Source organism: Natrix helvetica (assembly GCF_964273705.1).
Source record: "Natrix helvetica genome assembly, chromosome: W".
In the NCBI taxonomy this organism is placed as follows: domain Eukaryota; kingdom Metazoa; phylum Chordata; class Lepidosauria; order Squamata; family Natricidae; genus Natrix; species Natrix helvetica.
The window spans coordinates 86652030-86675582 of NC_138555.1; the positions used below are offsets into that span (position 1 = coordinate 86652030).

The 23553-nt window shown below is 58.0% G+C and overlaps 5 protein-coding genes across 8 annotated transcripts; 3 read left to right on the plus strand and 2 right to left on the minus strand.

Moving 5' to 3' along the window:
• Nucleotides 1–214: 214 nt before the first annotated feature.
• On the minus strand, nt 215–5785 carry LOC309400770 (transcription initiation factor TFIID subunit 6-like). Its single transcript, XM_081969426.1, has 14 exons — nt 5606–5785; nt 5437–5523; nt 5192–5345; nt 4497–4553; nt 4257–4376; nt 3589–3731; nt 3177–3254; nt 2246–2347; nt 1945–2127; nt 1780–1854; nt 1567–1692; nt 1237–1410; nt 939–1145; nt 215–867 (listed from the first exon to the last, which is right to left on the minus strand). Exons 1-14 carry the CDS (start codon nt 5759–5761, stop codon nt 487–489), a joined length of 2043 nt encoding a protein of 680 aa, XP_081825552.1. The 5' UTR covers nt 5762–5785; the 3' UTR covers nt 215–486.
• LOC309400771 (metallo-beta-lactamase domain-containing protein 1-like) lies at nt 5697–10115 on the plus strand. Its single transcript, XM_081969427.1, has one exon. It carries the CDS (start codon nt 5828–5830, stop codon nt 6593–6595), a length of 768 nt encoding a protein of 255 aa, XP_081825553.1. The 5' UTR covers nt 5697–5827; the 3' UTR covers nt 6596–10115.
• Nucleotides 10116–11008: 893 nt separating this feature from the next.
• Nucleotides 11009–13033, plus strand: LOC309400772 (transmembrane protein 272-like). The gene is made up of 4 exons (XM_081969428.1): nt 11009–11261; nt 11346–11396; nt 12177–12368; nt 12749–13033. Exons 1-4 carry the CDS (start codon nt 11180–11182, stop codon nt 12970–12972), a joined length of 549 nt encoding a protein of 182 aa, XP_081825554.1. The 5' UTR covers nt 11009–11179; the 3' UTR covers nt 12973–13033.
• A 649-nt stretch (nt 13034–13682) lies between these two features.
• LOC309400827 (ragulator complex protein LAMTOR4-like) lies at nt 13683–14997 on the plus strand. The gene is made up of 4 exons (XM_081969528.1): nt 13683–13791; nt 13870–13956; nt 14031–14148; nt 14250–14997. Exons 1-4 carry the CDS (start codon nt 13789–13791, stop codon nt 14345–14347), a joined length of 306 nt encoding a protein of 101 aa, XP_081825654.1. The 5' UTR covers nt 13683–13788; the 3' UTR covers nt 14348–14997.
• On the minus strand, nt 14895–21658 carry LOC309400825 (trafficking protein particle complex subunit 14-like; the record flags this gene model as incomplete). Of its 4 annotated transcripts, none has more annotated exons than XM_081969524.1 (11): nt 20944–21656; nt 20770–20865; nt 20545–20674; nt 20359–20445; nt 20146–20266; nt 19187–19334; nt 18994–19076; nt 16627–16790; nt 16248–16405; nt 15877–16070; nt 14895–15126 (listed from the first exon to the last, which is right to left on the minus strand). In XM_081969524.1, exons 1-11 carry the CDS (start codon nt 21346–21348, stop codon nt 14895–14897), a joined length of 1818 nt encoding a protein of 605 aa, XP_081825650.1. In that variant the 5' UTR covers nt 21349–21656. The 4 variants fall into 4 exon arrangements, with proteins under 4 accessions (XP_081825650.1, XP_081825651.1, XP_081825648.1 ...); XM_081969525.1 differs by having other exon boundaries at nt 14895–15724; nt 20944–21653; XM_081969522.1 differs by having other exon boundaries at nt 20770–21658.
• Between the last annotated feature and the right edge of the window lie 1895 nt (nt 21659–23553).

Genomic DNA, 23553 nt, shown 5'->3' on the forward strand with positions numbered 1-23553 from the left:
TAAGCCCCCAGGCAGACTCTTCAGCCCCCCACCCCACCCCCAACTGAAAAGGTTGGAGATACTTGGCCTTTACCATCAGCATCATCCTGACTAGGAGGGAGGCAGCTTGGCCTGGCCTCTCCTTGTGAGTCTGAAGCTGACCTTGACCTTCTGGATCCCACCCTGGTCTAGCCCCTCCCCCTGCCAGTGCAAAGCCCCCCCCCTAATTCTGTGGAACAAGCATGTTTATTAGGCACTGGAAAGTATTTACAGCAAACATACTTTGTGGAAGGCAGCAGAATGACACCCCCCCTTGCTACTCCCACAACAGGGATCCCATTGCCCCCTTTCTCCCCAATTTCACACAGGTGGTCAGGACAAAGGGTCAGTCCTGGGTGCGGGGCAACCTTGGCCCACAGAGCTGTTCTCCCACAACATTGAGAGGTGGGGCGCAGGAATGGAGTCCGGGATTATCCCTCGCCCACCATAGGTGGCAGGTGGTAAATTCTAGAGGGGGGGCTGTGGAGTCTCGGGCACCAAGCCTTGGCCCCCATTGGTGGCTTTGGTGAGGAAAGCGGTGGCGGTGGTGGTGGTGCTGGCACCACCTGGCAGCTGGGGGCTGTTGCTGCGTTCCTGCTTGAGAGATCCGCTGGCGAGTCCCAGGCTGGGCGGAGCGGAGGACGAGGGAGAGAGCTGGGAGGGCCCCCCTTTGCCCTCCGTGGCAGGGGGCAGAGAAACCACAATGTACTTCTGGACGCTGCCAGAGATGGGGGGGCTGGGGGCTGCCTGCCCACCAGAAACCAACTTCACAAGGGGCTGCGTGCTGGGCACAGTGCTGGTGACAGGCGAAGTGGAGGTGCTGGCTGGGCCACCGCTGAGTGTGAACACCTGTGAGAGCAAGAGGTGGTCAGAAAAGAGCCTCTCTGCCTGGCCCCCCCCCCGCCTCCCCCGCAACATACCTGCTGGGAAGTGGAGGTGCCGGAGGCGGAAGACATGACAATGAACTTGGTGGGCGGAGGCGAGGGCTGCGTTGGGGTGGCTGGCCGGGTTGAGACCAGGGTCTGCATAGGGAGGGTGATGGAGCTGGGCACTTTGATGATGCTGGGTGCCCGAGTGGCGCTGCTGCCTCCCTGGGCTGCCTGGGAGAGGGTCAATGTCGGCCGGGGCTGTGCAGGAGAGAGGAGAGGAGCCGAAGATTAGCTTTGCCTCCTGACACACTTAGGAGAACCGGGACGGGGGGGCAAATAGGCGATCTACCTGGGTGATGGTCAGTGTGGTGCGGTTCACCTGCTGAGCCTGCACGGCTGCCTGGGCCCGTGCCTTCACCACGTTGGTGCACAGCAGGGGGCCCAAGGCGCCGTACTCCGCTCGATAGGCCTCCTGGTTATCCGGCGGGGGACGCAGCTTGGCTAAGACGGGAGCACAGTGCTTCTGTGGGGTGGGGGGCGAGAAAGGAAAAGCCATGTAGCAAAACTCCCAAGGAAAGACCACCCACCCTTTTCTCCAGAGGGCAAGCAGGCCCCCTCCGGATGAGACCCCTCAGCCTCTTCCTACGGACTGCTTGCTGGGAGGGCTGCCTTCCCTTACCAGCAGGAGGCTCTGGACATGGTCAGCTCCAATCTTGTCAATGTTGCTGACCACAGGACCTTCCAGGACGCTGCGGACACGCTCCCCCTCCACCTGCAACCGCGGCAGGATGAGGGTCTTGATGACCTGGGAAGAAGATGGGAAGTGGAGTCTGGCCTCTGGCTGTGCTGGCCAAGGGGACCCACTCCTGGTTCCACCCGGGCATCCACTCACATCAGGCCCCAGCTCCGCCAGGCCGGCGATGGATCCGTACCGCGTGGTCCAGGGCGTCTTCTCGTCCACCCAGCTCTGGTGAGCAAAGGGAGGGGAAGAGGCGTGAGGGGCAGAAGGAAAGCCAAGGCTGCTCAAGCGCCCTGGGCCTCCCCAGGCCCCTCTCACCTTGGTGAAGGTTTTGGTGATGCGTGATTGGATGTTGTTAGTGGTGGTGCTGAAATTCTTGCAGATTTGGGCGATGAGCCGAGCGGCAAAGTCTCGCAGGGCCCAGTGGTTGTCAACATCTGGCCTGAGGCAGAGCTGGCGGCTGACGATGCAGGTCATGACGGCTGGGATGATCTCATGCAGCTGCAGCAACATATAGGACCGCAAAGGCCCATCAATGCCAGTCATTTCCCCCCTCCCCTCCCCTTCCCAGGCCCTGACCCCTGGCCCTAGGGAGGCTAAGGGAGTCCCTGCTGCTCACATATTTCTCCAAATAGAGGGTTGGGTTGTCCATCAGTGCCTTGACCATTCGCATGAGGTAGATCAGAAGAGCCAGGTTGTTCTGCACCACGTTGACCCGCACCTGGAGGAACAGGAAGGTGGTCAGTTTCCTGGGAGATGCTGCTCCATGTCCACTTTTCCCAAGCAAAGGTCCCTCCTCTGGTGGAGGAGGCCAAGGAGCTGGCCAGGCTCAGTCCAGGGCAGCTCCAAGGTTCCATCCAGCACTCTTTATATGGTCTAAGCTACGTGCATGCTGGACCCGACAGGAGATAGTGATGAATTCTGAATATGAACAGGCCCAACTAAGAATCAAAAATTGGGGCATTCGGGGGCTTCCCAACTAGGAGGCCCTCCACATCTGAGCTGAGGAATTTATAACCAAGCTACATCTCGGAGCCAGAATGCTGGCACAGGGGGTGCCAGACAGCACCCTTCCCAACTGCAGAGACCCCCCTCGCTCCCCAAGGCTTGGGGCAACGCTGTGAAGAAGTAGTACAGCTTTTTCTGCCTTGGCCCAGAATCAGCCCAGGAGATCAGGGATTCTGCTCTGGCATCCCTGCCTTCCGAGCGTCTTCAAGAGAGCCAGTTGGCAACTTTGGGATCCTCAGGTATTCAGGATCCTCCAAGACTCCGCAGGAGGAAGGGTGATTTATTACTAAGAGCTTAACAGCAGGCAGGCAGAACTCTTTCCTCCTCCCAAAGTCACTCATAAGTAAGCTGGCTCGGTGCAACTCTTCCTGAGAAATTGGGACAGCCCCCTCCACCCCCCCCTTAAAGCAGCTAAAGGCACAGAAGACCACAGACAGCTAGGACAGAGGACTGCCTCACCCCTCAACCACCACCACCAGTGGCTTGGTGCCACAGCAAAAGGTCTGGCAAAGGGAGCAGGAGCCCCCACCCTTTCTCCTTACCCCTTCGGAAATGAATGTGCTGAATCGGGGTAACATCTGGTACAGGCCGGGGTCTGTGGCAATGCTTTGAAGGGCTTCCTGGGGAGAGAAAAGTAGGGGGGAGGAGGGTATTGTGGAAAAGGACCTATGTCCCACACCTAAAAGAGCATTGGCAAGAAGCCTGGCTACTTCCAGGAGAGGTGATCAAATGCCACTTTTCGGGCAGGCGAGGGACATTCCACCCATGCCTGTTAAAAGCCAAGAGAGAGGAAGCTAGACTTGGCAGAGGGCAGTATCCAGAACCTGGCCTGGAGATGCTCCCCAGGCCACCTCGCCTTGCAGAGGAGCACAGCTGCCGTTTCCTCCAGCAGGGGAGCCACCCGAGGGAAGGGAGGGAGCTGCCTCTGCAGAGCAAGTGGTCTTGGCTTCTCACCGCTCGCTTTGCTTCACAAGATCCCACACAGGCTTCGGTGATCTCCTTGTAGTACAGCTGTTGCTCCACAGAGAGCTCGTGGATGCTGCGTGGCTTCAGCTTCAGGGGGGCTCCTTCCAGAAGGGGCCCCTTCTTCTCTTTGCCTGGGCAGATGGAGAGAAGGGGAAGATGGGCCCCGAGCGTGCATTATCCTCATCTCCTTTTCCTCTTAGGAGGGTCCGGCCAGGGGCTACTCAGAAGACGCACAGCCCATGAAGCACAGCCGCAGGAGGCCAATGGGTGCATGGCACATGGTCAAGCAGGAAGCCCAGTGCCCACTGACAGTCAAAGGTTCCTCCAGGGAGGAGGGGGGGAGGAGGAGGAGGAAGGAGGCTGCTGCTGCTGACCTGTGGGAAGTGCCCGTTTGCTCCCATCTCTGTGAAATGCTTCCTGACCAGCAGTTGTCTGCCGTTCCTCCATGGGGCCCCCACCCCCACCCGACACGGAGATTCTTTGCCAATAGTTTGCAGGCTCTGGCTGGAATGCTCAAAGTGTTGGGATTTTCCTGAGGATCCAGGGAGAAACCAAGTGCCTCAGTCTGGGATGGGCAGTTCTCCGTGGGTGGCAAGCAAGGGGGCTTAACCTTTGCCCCTGACTCCCCATCCTGCCTCAGCCACGCTCAGACTGACCTTTGCTATCGGTGGGAGTGGCGCTCTGTCCTTTGCCCTTGAGAGACCCCTCCTCCTCCTGGCCCGGCTTGGCTGCCTTCAAAGGCTCGGTGGCCTCGGCTTTCTGCTGCTCCTTGGGGGCTGCGGAGGGAAGAGATGGGCTGAGGGTCAAGGCCAAGCAGCAATGGCTGCCCAGCCGATTCTCTTGCTTGAGGCAGGAAGCTGCCTGCCCTGTTTTGGGAACCAGGGTTGGTCGCTCACCCGGGGGTGGATTTTCTGGGATTGCCGGTTGAACTCCCTCGATGCTCAGCCAGTGGGCTATTAGAAAAAGGAGAGAAGCTTCAAAGGGAGGGAGAAAACGAGGTGACAAAATCCTGGCTTCTTGGCAGCGTTAGAGTCCGATTGGGAGACAGGTCAGGGGGGACAAAAGTTAGCAGCAGAAAAGTGGGGAGGAGGAACCTCCAAGACAGCAGAGGAGCCCCACTGCATGCCATGCTCTGACTACCCTCCCCAAACCCATCCATAGAGGTGCAAGAGGCCGCGTGGGTGTCCGCCAGTCCATTTCCTCAAACTGGGACCCTCCCAGGAAGGCAAACTGGGGGAGCCTGCTTGCTTGATGGCTGTGGCCCCTTTCCAGCTGGTTCCTGAGAAGGCTGCTACGGACTCCCCCTGGGGTAAGAGAATACGCAGTATACAAGCAGGGGGGCTCCCAGGAGGGACGCTGCGCTCCATCCCCTGGCATGGGGGCACCCCCACCCCGAGAGACAGGCATCTCTATGCCCCTGTTTGAGCTTCACGGGGATGTTAGAAGCCAAGCCTTTAATTAAGACTGGAAGTTGGGAGACCTTCAGATCTGGGGTGGGTGGGTGGGGGGAAACCTCTGCCACAACAGATTCCCTTTGTGGCATCAGGCGCTGCCCCAATTTGCACATGCCCCGCTGTGGGGGTCTCCTCACCCTTGAGGCAGACGTCGAGGGGGACGCGGGGGAGGGGCGTGTTGATGATGTCGCTCAGGTCCATCTCCTTCTCCTCGTAGAAGTAGAGCTCGCGGCCTCCCCCGCTGGCGTAGCGGAAGGGGATGAACTCCTGCGTGTGGAATCCGTAGAGCGGCTGCAGGGGAGGGGAGAGGCGGGTGAGCCAGGGGGCCCCGCGGTCGCCCCCCCCCCGACCTTCCTTCCCCCCCTCTCCCGTCCCAGAGCACCTCCACGTTCTTCAGCTTCAGGGCCAGGTCGACGTCGCCCATGGTCAGCAGCTGCCGCTTCCCCATCCGCATGAACTTCAGCGCGTCCTGCGGAGACAGAGGCGGTGGGCGCCGGGGAGCGGAGCGGAGGTGAACCTCCCTCCTCTCCCCCCTCCCTCCCCCCGCCTACCTGCGCGATCTCCTTGATGCGGTAGCTGACCTCGTCCGCCAGCAGCTGGCATGTCTCCTCGGGCACCTGTCCGATGCCCACCGACTCGGCCACCACCTTCATGGACTCGGTGGGGAGCTGCGCGCTGCCCACCTTCGGCTTCTTCTCCTCCGCCATCGCCCGCGCCGCCGCCCGCTTCCCGCCAGTGAGCCCGGGCATTGGCCAGACGAGCGAGGCGGCCGGATGACGTCACTAGCCGGCGCCACTCGGCCGAGGCATGCGCGGTGCGTCTCCGGGCTCTCCGACGGGGCGGGGCTGAGCGAGCTCCCCTCCGGGCCTCCCGGGAGCTCCGGCGGCTCCTCCATGGCGAGGCGTTGTCCGGCGCCGCTGTTCCTGCCCGGCTCCCCGTACTCGGTGTGGGTGTTGCAGGAGGGCTACTGCCGGGCGCAGGTGGACGGCTCCACGCTGGCGGACGGGACGGTGTCGCTGGTGCTGGGCCCCCGCCTGACGCTGGTGGACACGGGCGGGCCCTGGGCGCGGGAGCGGCTGCTGGCTGGGCTGGCGGAGCGCGGGGTGTCCCCGGCCGACGTGGCCTACGTGGTCTGCACCCACGGCCACTCGGACCACGCGGGCAACCTCAACCTCTTCCCGCGGGCCGAGCTGATCGTGGGCGCGGACGTCTGCCGGCCGGGGGGCCGCTACCTGCCGACGGGACTGCGCCAGGGCGCCCCCTACCCGATCCACGCGGGGCACCTGGAGGTGCTGCCCACCCCCGGCCACACGGGCAGCGACGTCAGCCTGCTGGTGCGGGGCACCTCCCTGGGCAGCGTGGTGGTGGCCGGAGACCTTTTCGAGCACCAGGACGACGAGGGCGAGTGGGCGGCCCTGAGCGAAGATCCCGCCCGGCAGGCCGAGAGCCGGGCCCGCGTCCTGGCCATCGCCGACGTCATTGTGCCCGGTCACGGCCCCCCCTTCCAAGTGTTGCGGGAGAGAGCCGGCGGTGCGAGCTGATGGCGGCGCTCAATGAAGGGTTGAATGGAGGCGAGCGGTGGATCTTTCCCGGTTACGTGGCTGGTCCCCTGGGTAGCCTTCCCGCCTGGGGGCCTTCATCCAGCCCAAAAGACCTCCATCAGGACGGTCGCTGACTGACGGGCACTGTACCTTTTCTGGGGCTTTTTCAGGCTCACGTTCCCGAGCAGGAATCAGCTGCCAATAAAGCTTGACTGGTAGCCCAGTCGAGGGGGAATTAAGTTGTCTGCTGGCTCCTTGAAATGATGGTTGGGTCCCAAATGACAAGGTATGAACAGCTAAATAAAGAGTTGCAGCTTTTGGCCAGCCTGGGGTTTGAATATGACATCTTCTGCTGGGTGATTGCCTCCAGGGACGTCTGGGGTCCCTTTGGATAAGGCTGCATGCAGCTTGGCCAAGTCCGAAAGGATTTAAGGATAGAAGCGGCATACAGGGCACGATCAGGAGAATAGGTTTAATCTTGGCTCATCTGTGGAGACCCCAGGCGTGCCCTTGGAGGACAATGTCCTACTTGGCGGTCTGGATGGGTCAGATAATACTTCCTCCTCCTCCCCCTCGCATATAAAATGGGAGCAAACCCCACCCCCTACTAGCACTGGTAATGAAACAGCTGAAAGCAAACAGCCGAGTTCAGAGCACCCTAAGGAGCCCGCAGTGCCAGCCTTTACTTTGCCCCCAAGGTCACTGGTCTCTGCTGTGGCAGAGGCAGTAAGAAGAGAGCAGTGGCTCCATTGGGGACTTCCCTCCCCCACTGATCTTCCCAGGGCAGCTGTGTTTCTCAGAGAGGTCTGCCTGGAGGCTGAGGGAAGAATAGAGCTGGAAGGGGGTTTTCTACTCCTGCCCTCTCTGCTCAAGCAGGAGATCTTGTACCATTTCAGAGAAGTGACTGTCCAGTGATGAAGCACTCACAATTTCTGATGGCAAGCTGTTCCAGTAATTAATTGTCCTGTTAGGAAATTTCTCCTTAATTCTGGGTTGCTTCTTTCCATGATTAGTTTCCATCCATTTTCTTGTCCTGCCCTTTGGTGCTTTGGAAAATAAATTGACCACCTCCTTTTCATTGCAGCTTCTCAAATACTGGCATACTGCTATCATGTCCCCCCTACTCCTTCTTTTCTCTAGACTGGCCATTACCCAATTCCTGCAAATGTTCTTCATATGTTTTACTCTCCAGGTCTTTAATCACATTGGTTGCACTTTCTTTGCACTTTTCTCAAAATTTCAACATCTTTCCTGTGATGTGGTGACTAAAACTGGATGCAGGATTCCAGACGTGGCTTTGCTAAGGCTTTATAAACCGGTACTAATACTTCACGTGATTCTGATTCTATGCCTATTTATGCAACCAAGGATTGTATTAGCTTTTTTGGCTCCTACCGCACACGGCTGGCTCATGTTTAAGCGATCATTCACTAGGACTCCAAGCTCCCTCTCACAATTACTGTTTTTGAGCCAGATTCCGCTTAATCTGTACTTGTACCTTTGGCTTTTCCTGCCCAGATGTAAAACCTTTCTTTTCTCCATATTAAAGTTCATTTTGTTGGATAGGACCCAGTGTTCAAGTCTGTCAAGATCTTTTTGGATCCTGAGCTTGTCTTCTGGGGTGTTGGCTGTTCCTGCCAGCTTCTGCAAATTTGATGAGTTCCTTTTCTTTCCCTCATCTAAGTCATTTATGAAGATGTTGAGGAATACTGGGCCTGAGACGGAACCTTGTGGTACCTCACTGCTTCCCTCCGTGTACCACCATCTACAAGGACTACTTGTTAGGACTGGGGGATGGGCCACTGAACTCCATCCGGACCCCTTGCCTAGTGGGTTTAAACGTCTACAATGGAAAGTCTCTGTGGGCAACAGAGGTCAGACCTGCCTCAACTTGGGCTTCTAAGTAAAAACAAATCTTAACTCCACTTGTTGAGAAAAAGTAGTTTACCAGAAGACAAGTGAATTGCAGTGGTGTAAAAGCCAGAACTGAGAGTTTGCGCCAGATTTCTGCCAGTTAAGTTCCCTCCCTTGATCAGTTCCCCTTTGTTTACCTCTTATTGTCCAATCCCATTTAAACAAGGTGTTTTGAAAACGGTCACTCTATGTGTTGGCATTTTCCTCCCAGGGAGAGCACCATGAACACCTGTCCAGAGAAATCTCACCGTTCAATTTCACTTTCCCCTGGGCCCTTCCCCTCCCAGCCAGTTTCTCCCCGTGGCTCATGGCAAGCTGGCAATTCTGACGACAGAGCTTAAAGCTCCCCTTGGTTTCATGGAAGCCGAACCCGATGACAGTACTTTTGAGCACGTCCAGAAGGCTGTTGTAGGAAGGATGGGCACAGAACCAAGATGAAACATCATCAAGCCTCGGAGGACAGCGCCTGCGGAAGAGGCAAGTGCTGCCAATGTAACCCCCGCCCTGGGATTATAGCACACTTCACGAAAAGCCAAGTCGTTCTGCGGCTGCAGGAGTCGCTGGCCCACTGTGCTGTGCAATCCGGCAGAAAACAGGTTACGGTCAGGTGGACTTTAAACCACATTAAATCTCTTTGGACTGCATGCAACTGGGGAGGCAGGGCTGTTGGGTGGGGGAGGGGCAGCCGATCTTTCCTGCTGTTTCAGTATTCTGCCCGCCGGATCTTCCGGGCACCCTCTTCCTCCCCTCCCAGGCACCGGAAGCCTGCAGAAATGCTGCCTCACACTCAGCTGGCCAATGTTTGGTCTATTGTAAGATTTGAGGTTTGGCTGCAATCCACTAGCCTGGTGACTTTGTCGTATGCCTCACGCAACCTCATTTTGGGTTACGTGCCACAGCGCCCTCTCTTTTCCTGGGACTTTGTGAAGGGTCCTGGCTGGGAAAAGAGCCAGTAAGGGGAGGTGGGGAGGTCTTCTCAGCAACTCTGCCCTTGCCACAGTCAAGCAGGGTGGCAGCAGCAGCAGTGGCGGCAGGAGGAAGTGGGGAGTCAGCTGCTCCTTGCGGGCTGGAAAGGAAGAGAGAGGTGGCGTCAGAGCAGTTGCTTGGCCATTTTTGTCCTCTCGCTGCTGGCTGAAGCTCCTCAGCTTCAGGTAAATAACGCAGGGGACCTGTGGCTCCCAGGGTCCTCCTCCTCCCCCCCCCCCCAGTGAGGGCTTGGCTCTCATTTGGACTGCGCTCTGCTGCCTGGACCGAAGTCTGCATTGGCTTGGGGAATGGAGGGGCAGGGAGAGCCTCGGTCTGGCACACCCACCCCCTCATCTCCCCTCCCCTTTGCCTCTTTTACCCATCTTTTGGCATGGCTGAGTAAGAGAGGGGAATCTTTGCCTTGAGCAGGTAGGCACATGGCCTGGCCTCTGCTGCCCCTGGGAGTGGCCATGATGGGGTGGTCAAAGACACATCCAATGCACCCACCTGGGCTGCCCCAGAGCCTGCAAGATGGAGTTGGGGCAGGCAGTAAGGACGCCTCGGATGGGAGGGGCTGGAGGCATCCCTGTGCAAGGCCTCTCTTGACCCCACTGACTGGCCCCTCATCGGCTTTGCTTTTGGGGGGGGGGGCAGCTTTGGGTCAGGCCTGCTTGGGCCAATTGAGGTGGGAGACCTGGCTCTAGTGGCCAAAGAACCCAAAGTGTGGGAAAAGCAAAATGCAGAATGAGAAAAACTATCAACATGAGAATTAAATGCCTTGGAAAGGAAGGGCATCTACAGATGGGGGGAGAGGAAGAGGAGGCCGCATTTTATGGCCAGGCTAGGTGCTGCAAAGGTCCAGCCTTCTGGGCCTCCAGGAATGTCCGAGGGCTGCGCAAGTTGGAGGCTGTGCAGGCCAGAGCCCGGTAGGGTTTCCAGGCCGGTTGGGGGCTCCTGGGCCCGCACAGATGCCATGGCTGGGGTCTTGGGAACTAAGCAGAACTGGCCTGCTGCCACTGGCAGACCCCCGGGGTTTCACAGTGCTCTCCCCTTCCACTTCTGCTTGGCCTTTGGGCCCTGGCCATGGGCGCCTGAGCCCAAAGCTTCAACCCAGGCCCTCAAACCGAGTCCAGTAAGCAACCAAGGAGTTGCACAGGATGAGCCCAGCGGGAGGCTTACTCCAACTAGCAGCTGCCTTCGACACCCTTTTCATTCAAGGAAAGGGCCTTGTAAGCTTTGAACGGCTGAAGCACAATCTGATTCACTTCCTGGGGGTCCAGTGAGAGCTTTAGATTAGGCAGCTCCCTTGCCTCCCCACCCCAAATGATGATGCCAAGCCCTCCAAAACCGGTCCCTGAGCTCAGCTTCCTACTTTCCAAGCACTTCTCCATTTTCCCTTGGTTGCCTCATCCAGGCTGGGCATTTGGGAACCTAGCCTGCAGCCCGCTCATCAGCTGAGAGGCAAGTGAGGGAAGAGCCCCCCCCCAAGCAATTCATTGCTTCACATACACACACACACACACACACAGCTTTAAAGGAGGGAGGAGCCCGACTTGGTCCCCTTCCCCCCTCCATTGCAATTGCTACAGGGAGGCCACACCTGGGTCAGGAGGCCAGAGACAGCTGTACTTAAGATGAGGTGGGGAAGGCGTGGAAGGGCAGCCAGCGCCTTCATTTCTCCCCTCGGCTTCACCAGCAGCTGCCATGGCTGAAGAATCCCAGCCAGAGAGGCCTCTCCTGAGGGCCGCCGAAGAGCCTTCCTCCTCCGCGCACTCCCTCCTGATGGGTAGGCTGCTCTTTCTCCCCACGCCTGGTTTTTGCTGCTACTCCCCCATCTCTAGAGTGACCTAATCTCTTCCTCCTCCTCCAGTCCTAGGAAAAGTTCTCTTCGCTGCCTTGCCTGTGGCAGGAATCGCCATTGGTGAGTGAAACCCCCACCCTGTCCCTGCCACACACACACACACACACACACACACCAGTCCCTTTGGCTGGCCTGCTGCCCCTGCTCCGGTGGTGCAGAGTCCTTTGCTGGGCCCGCTCTGAAGTGGTCAGCTCCTGCAGGGGCTGGGTAACTGCTGCATACAATTTGCAGAGCTTTTAGTCCTTGTTTGCTGAGGAAATTGTAACAACCATGGCTGGTGCAACCCAAACCCTGGCCTATGAAGCACCACTGGTTTGTGCCTGGATGTGCTTCCGTGAAGCAGACCCACAAGGTGCGATGCTCAGAAGGGTGGGCTGGGCTCCCAAGATACTAGTGCCAGGCTTGGCCACTCGGGCATTTGCCTTGGTTGTGGGTCCCTCTGTCCCCTCCCTCTCAGGCCTGGAGCATAGAGGCAGCTTTGCAGGCCCTCCTTGCTGTTGGGCTGCCTCTGAATTGGCCAATGGGAGCTGGGCTGCTTTTTCTCCTCCTTCCACCTGGACCTGCAGTTTGCACGTCTACCTGGGTTGGGATACAGGCACCCATTGGAGCCAGGGCCAGCTTGGCATCTTTATCCGGGAGGTGACTAAGGCTGCCAAGCCGTCTCCCAAATTTCAGGAAAGGGACTTTTTTTCATCTTCCGCTTCACCCACCTGGGCTCCTCTTGACCCAGGGAAGGACAGAGGGCCGAGGATAGTAGGAGGGATCTGTATTCTAGGGTGCATCATATTGAAGGAAGGTCCGAAAATCTAAGAGGCTAATCTGTTGCTCCTCCATCCCCAGGAGCAGTCTATCTTGGTCAGTGCCCCCGGCAGCCTCTCCTTCCCATTTACTTGCTCATCCAGAGTGCGGTTACACTCCTGCTCCTGTTCCTGAGCTGTGTTCCCTGCGGGGACGGCACTGACCGACCGAGCACACTACTCAACTGTTTGCGGGGAGCGGGGTTCCTCTTCCTCTGCGCCTGGTTCATCGCAGGTAGAGGGGGGAGCTACCTGGGGAGGTCCTCGCCCTTCCATGGGGGGGGGGGCACAGAACTGCGTGACCTACAGCCTTTAACTGGCAGAGCTGCCTGGCTGTGATGGCCAGAGGGCTTTTTCTAGAGGTCACGGAGGTTTGATGTGCTGTAGGCTGTTAAATGTGTTAGGGTCACCTCTGATGTCGCTTCTGGGGCTGATCGGAGGCAGCTTCCCCTGCCCGCAGCAACAGCACCCTCGGAACAACCGCCTCCCTCCCTGCCTCTCCTGAGCCCGACTAAGCAGTGGCCGGACTTTAGAGAGAGGGTGGCCACGGGGCCTCAGGGCAGGAGGACGGAGCCCTTCCTGACCACATTCCTCGCTTTTCTCCTCCTCCCCCAGGTAACGTCTGGGTCTACTCCATCTACCCCCCGGACTACGAGCACTTTGGCCAGCCTGACTTTTGCCACCGGACTCTCTTCCTCTTTGCCTTCGGGGTCACCACCGCCATACACGCGGCCTTGGCCGTGGCTCTGCTGCTGGCGCTCAGCATCCTGGCCGGCATCCTCATCTTGAACGCCGTGGTGTCTGGCCGCAGGCGAAGGGGCTGCAGTGGGGGTCTGTAGTAGCCCTGGGCGGCCTTTGTTCTTAGCGGACCTTTTTCTTAATAAACTTCCATGTTGCTAAGCTGCCTCCTTCACTCACCCGTCTCGAGGGAGAGAGAGAGAGGGGTGGGGTCTGGGGCGGGAGGGGTCTCGGGGGGAGACTGAACTCCACCGGGCGGCCAGGCTCATCAGGGCCGATGGGCTCTCTGGCCGACGGAGCTCTTCGCTGAGCCACTTCGGTCCTGCCTCGCCCAACCGCGACGGGGGTTGCAGGGCACACCGGGGCTATGTGTGTCTGTGTCGGGGGGCTCCCTCTCCCCGGATTCGCGCCCCCCCTGCAACATTCCCCTTCCCACCCCCGCGCTTCCCCCGTGGATGGAGGTTGCCTCCCGCTGCCGCTCAGGCTCGCTCGGACCTTCACAGCCTCCGCGATCCGAAAGACCAGGCCGAGGCGGCGTCGGCAGGCTGGCCTCCCGCGGGTGACGGGCGCCTGGGCGCAAAGGGGGCCGCCCAGCAGGAGCAGCAGCGCCCACCCTCAGGCGGCGGCCGCGAGGGCGCGGAAGGCTAAAGGGAACCCCGCGCGAGGGAGGGAGGGAGGGGAAGGCGGGGCGCGCCGCCCTCTCCCGTCGGCTTCGCGGGAAGAGGCGGAGTCATCCGTGGCAGGGGCCGCCCCCGTCCCCCGATCTCGCGCGAGTCCCGAGCTGAAGCCACTTCCGCCCTGAGCTCCCTCACCGGAAAACAGCGCCCTTGGGGACTCTCCGGAGGTCCGCCCCTTCCGTTTCCGCAGGGGTCAGTGGGCGGTGCCACGGCTCCGTTTGTTGGCGGTTCCAGCAGGGCATGGTGAGCTCCGGAGGGGGAGAAGGAGGGGGCGGAGGCGGAGTGGGCGGCCGGGCTGACCGAGCGCTGCTTTCCCGGCAGGCGGCAGCGGCGGCCCTCACGCAGGGCCTGGAGCGCATTCCGGACCAGACCGGCTACCTGGTCATCTGCGACGGCGCCGTCCTGGCGGTGAGGAGGCGGTGGGAGGGGACTGGGGGGGTCGGGGGGGCGTCCGGCGGGCGCTGACCTCCCTCTCCCCGCAGTCGGCGGGCGACCTGGAGAATGACGAGCGTACCGCGGGCGCCATGGCGGAGCTGGTGAGCACGGCCTGCGCCTTCCGGCTGCCCCGTGGCCCCGAGCTGCCCTTCCGCCGCGTCTCCGGTGAGCCTCCTGGGGGGGGGGATGAGGGGGTAGGGGCGGGCGCAGACGCCGTGACCTCCGCTGACCGGCGCCGTTCCTCCCCCCCCCCCCCCCTTTCGCAGTGGTCTTCGGGGAACACTCCCTGCTGGCGACCGTCTCCGGGCAGAAGCTCTTCGTGGTCAAGCGGCTCAACAGCGTCCAGGAGCCCGTGGTCGTCTGAGCGGCGGGGAATCCCTCCGTCTGCTGCTTCGCCCCCTCCCTTCCTTCCTTCCCTCAGTCCCTTCTTCCACCCCTCCCTCCCCTACAACCAAAGCAGGAAGGGGAGGGACGTGGGGAGACCTTCCCCTCACCTCCGCCTTTCCTTGCTTTTGTCTTTTATTCTCATCCCCCCTGGGCCACCTCTCCCGTTTCTGGGCCCTGTTTGGGGAAGGTTTTTTTTCCCTCCATTCTCCAGAGATTCCTGGCTCGAAAGACCCTGGAGCCTTTATTTCCCCTTCTGATGATCCTGGCTGAGATGCTGCTTTGGGGGGAGTTGCCCTCTTGAGAAGCCTTTTACATGCCATCTGATTTTCTGAGGGGGAGCAAAGCAAAGCAAAGCAAAACTGTTTTCAGACTGGATGCTTGCTAGCTGCTTTGGGCTGCCTGAAACCAGCGGAAGATCCAGGCGACTGGGGATTGTTAAATCCGACCACGTCTTCAGATCGTGAAAGCAGAGGAAGGAAGAAAGGGACGGTGCCAGAGGACACCAAAGAGATCCATTAAGCATGTTATTTGCCGGCCAGCCAGTGCAGTTTATTTGTAAGCACAAACATACAGAGTTGGAGTTGCTTCTGAATGAATAAAAAATATAAATAACAAAAATTAAATAAAGTGCAATGGAAAGTGGCCTTGGCCTGGGAGGATACGGAGGTAGGGAGAGGGCCAGAGACCAGCCCTCTCCCGACTAGGAATGCAGCAGAGACAGAGATACTGTGAGCCTTCCAGGTCACATCCCGGGGCCTAATCCAGGGTAAAAAGGAAAAATCAATTTGGGGAATGTCCTGCTATTAAAAGTACCTATTCTGCCAGAGGGGCTGGAGTAGTACCTTGCTTGGGGGGAGGGGTGATGTAGCTGCTTCTTCCCCTTGGCTTTCAGACAAGTTCCCCCTCCCCCCAGTGAAAACCACTGCTTGCTGCTCAGCTGAAGGAACATGAGTATGTGGGCAAGAGGGGCAGCAGTCCCTGGAAGGGTGAACTGTGGCACAGCCAGAAAATGCTCTCAGCTAGGGGTGCGGCTGAGGACTCCTGTTTGAGGAGATATGGGGTCAGGTGGATGGGGGGGTGGGCATCATCCTGTGAAATTCAGGTGTCTGGGATGCAAGACTGGATGGCACATACTGTGCGTTGGTTCTGAGGGTAGGGTGAAGGCAGCCAATGCTGCCCTTTCTGCGGACCCCTCCTCTGTCATGTGACAGGTGCTAGCACCAGCACCTTGCACTCTCGTTTGGCAATTTTGTCAAGGGAAAGAGAAGCCTTGTCCGGGGGTAAATAAAGAGGGCGGCCCACTGGGGAGCCTACAGGGGGAGTTATGGCCCGTCGTTCCATGACGCTTCCTGACCTATTGGGAGGGAGGGAGGGGGAGGAGAGAGATTAGCAGGGTTTTCCCTGAGCGTCCATCCCTTTCCCTCCCAGCTGATGTCTGCAGAGTCTAGGGTTGGGTCTCTCCAGCCACTTCCTTCCCTCCTGATTAGCTTCCTCTATAGCACCCACCTCAGGAGGTGTCCCCGTGCCGGCTGCTGGTGTGAGAAGCTCTGGGAGCGACCAAGGCTGGCCTGATGACGCCCCACCAGCTCCCGCACTGCTGGGCTCCCAGGGCTGCTTTTGCGGGACACCGGCCGGGCCTCTGGAGGGGGGTTGGACACGCTGGCTGTGAACTGGAGCTTCAGCTTCATGTGCTGGGACAGCTGCAGCCGGGGGGTGGGGGAGCAGGGCGGGAAAAGAGAGGATAGTCGTCTTGGTGGGTCTGCGATTGTTCTGCTATGCAATGTTGGAATTGGATGTAACCCAGATAGATCATCTGCAATTGGCAAGAGGATCCTGGTTTGTTGAGCCAATTAATCCATGCATGTGGGGACATTTACCTCAAACAAGCCAGCACGCAGAGCCTGGAATGTGACGCAGAAGGTGCGGGCGCTGCCTTTGCGGGAGAATCCCAGGTTATTGAGAGGGGTGTGGCACACAATGGAGTCTTGAGGGTCTGGTGTGGCACAACATTCGTCGCAGATATTCTGCTTCTTCCCTAAAGGACCAGGGTGGGGGAGAGCCGAGCAAGAGCGGTTAAGAGGGTCCGAAGACGCAGCATGCTCCCAAAACCCAGCCAGTGGAGAGGGGTGGGGGTAGAGGCCTGTGCAGCTCCCGGCCTGCCCTCCCAGGCCACCAGCAGCTGCTGCCCTTCCCCTCTGCCTGAAGAGGAGTCGGCTGTCCCATCTTCCCAAGAGCCCGCCTCCAGCCTCCGCTCACCTGCGGCAGCACTTTCTGGCGTCCACACCAGGCGCACTGCCAGAAAGTCCTGCAAGTTGTTGATGAGTGTGTATGTAACTACAAAGCGCCGATGCAAGACAACTGGCGACTCGCATTCTGCAGTCATCACAAACCTGGGACGGGCAAGGCGGATGCTGGGCAGCCTAGGAGGGAAAATGAGAACGCTTGGCAGTCCCTCTGTGCTAAAGCCCTAGAGTCCTTGCTTAGATGCCCCCTTTCTTTGGTATCTCTGGGGGTGGGTGGGAGGGGCACTCTGTCTTCCAGCTTGTGAGATGGGTGCCAAACCATGCTCGGAGCTTTGGCTGCCAAGATAGAACAGAGAAGACTAACCCTCTGTGGTGTTGGGCCCCATCAGGGTCAACCCTCCCTCCACCTCTAAACATACTCCCCCCCCCAAAAAAGAGGGCAATTTCTACGTACAGGAATACACTAAAAAAATGGCCCTATATAGTTCTAAACTAAGCTTTGAATCTTCTCCAGGAAGGTCCTTCACCCTGGCGATGACTTAACCCTGGGCCTCAATAGCCTGGAAATACAAGGCGGGGGATGGAGAACAGAATGCAAGGAGATAACGGATGAAAATAATCCAGGGTTGGTTTTTTTTGAGAATTCTCACGATAACAAAGTGATATTCAAAAAGCAATAAATAAATAAATTACAAGATACTTTATGCAAGAAAACTTCCCGTAGAAGGAATCTGGCTGCCAGATAATACAGACAGAGACATGTCTGGCCAGCTGGCTGGGGAATTCTGGGAGTTGGAAGTCCACAAGTCTTACAGTTCCCAAGTTTGGACCCCTCTGAACTATACACAGGGAGAGCAGGCCAGACCGTGCCATCATTTGTACTTATAAATCGTTGGAAGAATAAAAACTGGCTCCAAAACAAAGGTGGACTTCCAAGAAAAATGGCAGAATTTGAACTCCTCCTATAGAATCAGGGCTACCTGCCAAGTAGGTAGAAACTCGGATATGATACGCTCTCTCTCTCTACACGGATGTATGGTGCATATCAGTGGTGGAATTCACTTACTTTCGCTACTGGTTCGCAAATGTGAGCGCGCTCACACACATGCTAGCTATGTTCGCACGTGCCGCCTTCTGTGCATGCACAGAAGATCGCGCATTGCGTGTGGGTGAGTGGTCGAAGCCTCCAACAGCCACTGGTGCTGGTAATAACCGGCAGAATACCACTACTGGCATATATAAACTCTTGAGAGCACGATTGGCATCTTCCAACCCTTCCATTACGCTCATGCTGACAGCTGCACGACACCGAAAGCTCAGCCTTGAACCCAGCAGCTCCCAGCCCAGTTTTCCTGCTGGCTCTTCCATCAGAAAGGGCCGCTCGCAAGGCAAGGGCTCTGCAGTGATGTTCGGGGAGCCTCAGTCCACCCAGGGCCGCCTCCAGGTGAGATGTTTGGGAGGAAGGTGGTGCTGTGGACACACAGCCTACCTGGATTTTAGCAAAGCATTTCATCCACATAATGAACTCCTAAATAGGTTATGCAGGACAGGGCTTAACCGCTGGGTGGTTCAGTGGCTGATGGGAAGCTGGCTCAGGGACAGATCCCAGGGTGTGGTGGTGGTGGTCAACAGAGACCTGCCACAAGCAGTGGAGCACAAAGCCTCTTCCGTTCAAGGAGTTTCTAAGTGGTATAACAGTTCCTGGGGGTATTCATAACATGGAAAATGAATTGGCATTGCTGCAAAATTGGTCAAAAACGTGGCGAAAGATGCAGTTCAGTGTTTCTGAACGTAAGATCAGCCACTCTGGGGGGAGGGGGAATCCTCTGGCAGGGTACAGTATTGGGCGTACAGGGTCAGGCAGAACAACAGAAGGGAAGAATTTAGGGGTGCTTAGAGCAGATGGCTGCAGGAGTAAGCAGTGTGGCCACTGTTTCCTGCGACACTGCCAAGATGCCTCCCTCATCTCCTGTGCCAGCCAGGCTCCCCTCCTGGGCACCCTGAGGCTGGCCGTGTCCCTTCTGGACCAAAAGAGGAGCTTTACTTTTACTTTACTTTTATTCATATTTCTAGACCGCCCCCTCTCCCAAAAGGGACTCGGGGCGGTGTACAGTCGATGAATACATAAAAAGAGTACATAAATAAACAAATACTTAAATATTTAAATACTTAAATAATTAAATGCTTACATGGAGGAGGTTATAAAAACTGTACATTAAGTAAAGCATTTAAAATACAATATTTAAAAAACGACCCCTAAAAATACCCCCAAGAATTAAATTTAAAATAGTTCCCCAGAAATTCCAATTAAAATATCTGCCAGGAGGTAAAATAAAACTATGAGTGTGCCAAGCCGGCTAATCGAAATCGAGCTGCTCACCTGTAGTGCGTGTAGATGCTGCTCGTGAACGGGAGTTTGGGGGTCGACCACTGTAGCACCGCAATGAGAGGGACCTCCAGGCCCTGCAAGTGCCAGGGGAGAATGAACGGCTGCCCCCTGCGTCCCCCTCCCCCTCTGCACTGCAGGTGCGCAGGCAAGGAGGGCTCAGGCGGGCGGGGGGGGGAAACCTCACCTCTTTGGTGCTGTCGGGGGGCCGCTCTGGCGCCTGCAGTTGGAAAAGGAAATTTTGCTCCTCCAGTGCCCGGAGGGAGCAGGGCCAGGCAGAAGTGGTTGAGGGCACCTGGCAAAAGGAGGCCATGGAGACTTCGCCAGATTGGTGGCTGTGGGGAGGCGGAACAGAAGCAGCGTGAGAAAAAACGGCAACCCATCCCCCTCCTCCCATACATGTGCCTGCAGACCCCTGCTTCCCTGGCACATCCATCAATTCTAGGCCTCAGGGCAATGGAGCCCTGCTTCTGCCCACAGCCCATTGCGGCTGGGAAAAGAGAAGGTTTCTGCCATGCAAGAAGCAGAATCAAGACGCCAGGGTTCTGCCATGCAAGAAGCTCCCTTTTGAGCTCATGGGCATGCAGGTAGCACCCCTTGATGCCTGGCCTCTGCCATCCCTGAGGCAGCTTCTCCTTCTGCCTCTTGGCGGCAGCCCAAGGAGACCCTCCAGGAAGGAGACGCTGAAGGGCTCCAAGAGTCAGGCACGACTTTCCTCCCTCCCCCTCCCCCTCCCGCTCCCCAGAGAGCAAAAAGTGTATTTATTTATTCTACCTTAAAAACAAGGTAGTGAATATATCTAGCACCTTCCTCCTCCTCTGATTTTCTCCACAACAAAACAACCCTGTGAGGGGGGGGGGCTGGGCTAAGAGGAGGGGACCGTCCAAAGTCTCTCAGCTGCTTTTCATGCCTCAAGTGGCTCCAAAGCTGCCTCCTGGCTCCTTGCCTGGGGATTTAACCACTAGGCAGACTGGGTGTAGCTAAGGCCCTGCTGTGGGTTCATCCAAGTACCAGCCCTGGAAGTGCAGCTCAGAAAAGGGTTGGATTTGGGCTGCTCAAAAGTAAACAGTCCGGTTTGAAGAATGGGGAATGGCCCTTAAATGCTCCCCCAGACAGACAGACAGACAGACATACTGGCCCTCTTACCAGATATCATCAACTAGTAAGACGGAGCCGTCAGGCATCATGGGAAGGTAACTGGCATTCAGGTTGGGCAGGATACGCACGTCCCACACCGAGAGCTCGTCCTGGGAGGCAGCGTTCAGAACTGGGAAGGGGGGGATGGGAAGGGGGAAGCACATATGGGACCTGGCTGAAGGAGAGGGGGCCCTCCCCTCCCCTCCCCGCCTAGCAACCCACCTTTGAGAACCGTCAAGTGCTTCCCAGACACGTTGAGTTGCTGGCACTTCAGCTCAGGGGGAGGCAGCACAGTCAGCATGGTGCTCACTGGAAAGCAAGGGCAGAGAGGGAGGCATCAGCTCTGCCCGGCCCCGGTAGGAGGGAGGGAGGGAGGGTGAAGGCCGCCCGCCTGCCGTTCCGACTCACCTTGCGCCTTGAAGGCGCCCTGCTCTTCCCGGAAGATCTGGGAAGGGGCCCGATCCTGCAGGATGCTGAGGTAGCCGCGTTCCCGGACCTCGCCTCTCTCCTGGTCGCGCCTCCAGACGGTGGCCACGATCTGCGGAAGAACCGGCATCAGTCCTGGGGAAGGCCGCCCGGAGGGCGCTGGCCGGAACAGGGCAAGGCAGGGCAAGGCGGGGGGGGGGGGCTTACTTTGGCCTTGAGGGTGCTGGGCGGCAGCCTGTCCAGAGAGATGGTCAGCGGAAAGATGACTTCATCGGTGGAGACGATGGGCTCCTCGGGGGTAACCTGCGGGAGGGTGCCGAGGGTCAGGAGGCTCCTCGGGGCGTCGCCGCCCCGCCGGCGCCACCCCACTCCCGCTCTTACGGCCAGCGCCGTCGTTCCCGGGGCGCCGTGGCCGTGGGTCAGGAGCGCCCGGCATTCCCGGAAGACACTGCCATCGGCGGCCGCCTCTCCGGCTCCGGCCGCGCCCTCCTCCGCCGCTTCCCCCAGGAGGGCCTCGTCTCCTCCGTCGCCGCCGCCGCCGCCGCCAGCCGGGCTGACACTGGCCAGGGCCGCGAGCGAGCCGGCCAGTTCACCCCAGGGCGGCCGAGGAGAGCCGCCGGCCCCCGAGCGGCACCGCAGCACCAGCAGGAAGCGGACCGTCTCGCCCAGGTAGAGGTGGTTCCTGCGGGGCAAGGCCCGGTATCGGCCCGGCTCCCCCAGGAGCACCTCGCGGGCCGGGAAGGGCACCGCCGGGAAATACATGAAGTAGTCGCACTGGGACTCCATGCCGGCGGGCGAAGCGGGCGGCGGGCGAGGTCCCGGCCGGGCGGCGAGGGGCGGCGGCTGCTGTCGGGGCGAGGGCGGCACGGCATGGGCGGCTGGGGTCCCCCTGGTCGGGGTCCCCCTGGTCGAGCTCCGCCGGGCGGCTGCTGGAGGAGAGGAGGAGGAGGGCCAGACGAGGCGCGCAGGAGGCGGATTCGGCCCGGGTTCTCCGGGAGAGCAAGGCGGCCAAGGAGGCGGGCGCGGAGGCGGAGAGAGGCGGCCGCAGCGCGGCGGGCGGGGCGAAGCAGGCCTCGGCGTCTCCCTGCTGCCCGCCCGCCCTTTCCTGGCCAGCTGCGCGGTGCGGGGAGGCTGCGCGGTGCGGGGAGGCTGCGCGGTGGGAGCCTTGGGCCCTTGGCGGCTCCCGCAGCCACCCCAGACCGGCTCCTACCAGGGCGGAGCGCTTGGGAGAGCTTCCTTCACCCTTCGGCGTTTGCGACGGACAGCTGGGAGGGAGGAGCGGAGGTGCCGGCGGCTTCCCTTCCTGGGCCCAACATCTGTCTAAAGTCCGCGGTTACTCTCTTCTTCCAGGTTTTGGCTGAATAAATGTAGTTTGCACGTATGAAATAATCCACTCGGATTGAATCCGGCGGACTGAAAGGCTTGGGAAGCCGCCTGGAATTGTCAAGATTTCTGAATAAATCCGTCCCAATGTAGCTTCCTAACCCGGTTCCTTCTCCTGGCTCGCCTTGAACCCGGAATTACAATGGGGGTCAGGAAGCCCTTCGTCCCCTGACCAGGCGGGTCTTATAAACCTTTTTAAAGTGTTAAGCAAAAATCCATGAGACCCAAAGTACGGGGTTTTTGTTTGTTTGTTTTTTGCCAAAAGCTGAAAGTAAACACTGGGAACGGGTCAAAACGGCCAAAGATCGCGATCTTCGGTCGGCGGGATGCTGCAAACGGTCGCAAATGTGGGCTGCTTGCCAAGCGCCCAAAACTCCCGTCGGGAACTCCGGAAGCGACTCGCCGGAATCTCTTTGCAGGGCTGTCCTCGTGGGACTCCTTGGAACAGAGGGGCTGACTTGGAGGTTTTGACTTTCTCAAGGATTCTCGAAGATGCTGCACGTTTTGGAGGGGGCAAGGAAGGCTGCCCGCTGGCTTGCCCGGTAACAACTTTTCAGATATATTTAAACCATTTTATGGTATCTTCCCCCTCCCAGCTTCTCTATTATTATGGCCATCATCACTGTGCCCAGATTCAGAGCAAATTGTTCTAATTGTGAGAGATCCACATGTAGATAAGAAGAGGAGCTGCTTCATGCATTGCCTTTCTGGGCAATGAGAAAGCCCCACCCAGCCCTGACCTGAAGCGGTGCCATGCAGCTGGGCAAGAGGAAGGCCAGGCAGAAAGTGACTGGTCCTGCTGGCCATGGGTGACTTCTCTGGCCATTGGCATTTCTCAAAAGAAGAGATGCCCCCTCTCTGGAGAGCAGAGTCTTGGTTTCTAAGGAGAAAAAGTGGCTCAGGAACACAAAACAAGTAAGGCTCAGACTACAGCAATCAGTTCATGTGTTTTAATTTTTTATATTGATATTCTCCTTTTTGAAAGGGAGCACAGTAATTGTTCAGTGGAAAAAAAAGATCTAAACAGCATCACTGCCCAAAATGCTGGAAAGAACTGTTGTAATTTGAGAATTCCACGGTGTGAATATGGACTCAACCAGAGGTGCCGTCCTAGCTTTTGGGTTGACCTGGCTATTGGGCGCAATAAAGAAGAAAGGTGCAAATCTGAACTGCATAGCAGCAGAGGTGATGAGCCCGAGGTTCCTGATCTCTCAGGGTGACCTGAAGATGGTCCAAGTTCCAGCCTCAGAACTGCCTCCCTGTCCAGCAAGAAGACCAAGATGGCACTGCACAACCACCATGGCCGTGGTTTCTTCAGCTGCAGAGTTGAGTGCACTCTTCTCCACAAGAATCAGCCATGCCTGGTTCAAAGGCAGGGCCGGATTTAGATGAAAAGAGGCCCTAGGCTATTCCACTTATGGGGGGCCCTTTCGCCTCCCATTTTTAAGTTTGTAAATTACATGAGAGATAATAAAATACATCATTACTGTGATATATATCAATATATATTTCAATTATCTGGCCTGGCTCAACCGTAATTTTTCATATTCCTCCTGACTGTCTTTTTTAAATTTTAAATTTTTATTGTATATTGGGTTTTTATTAAAC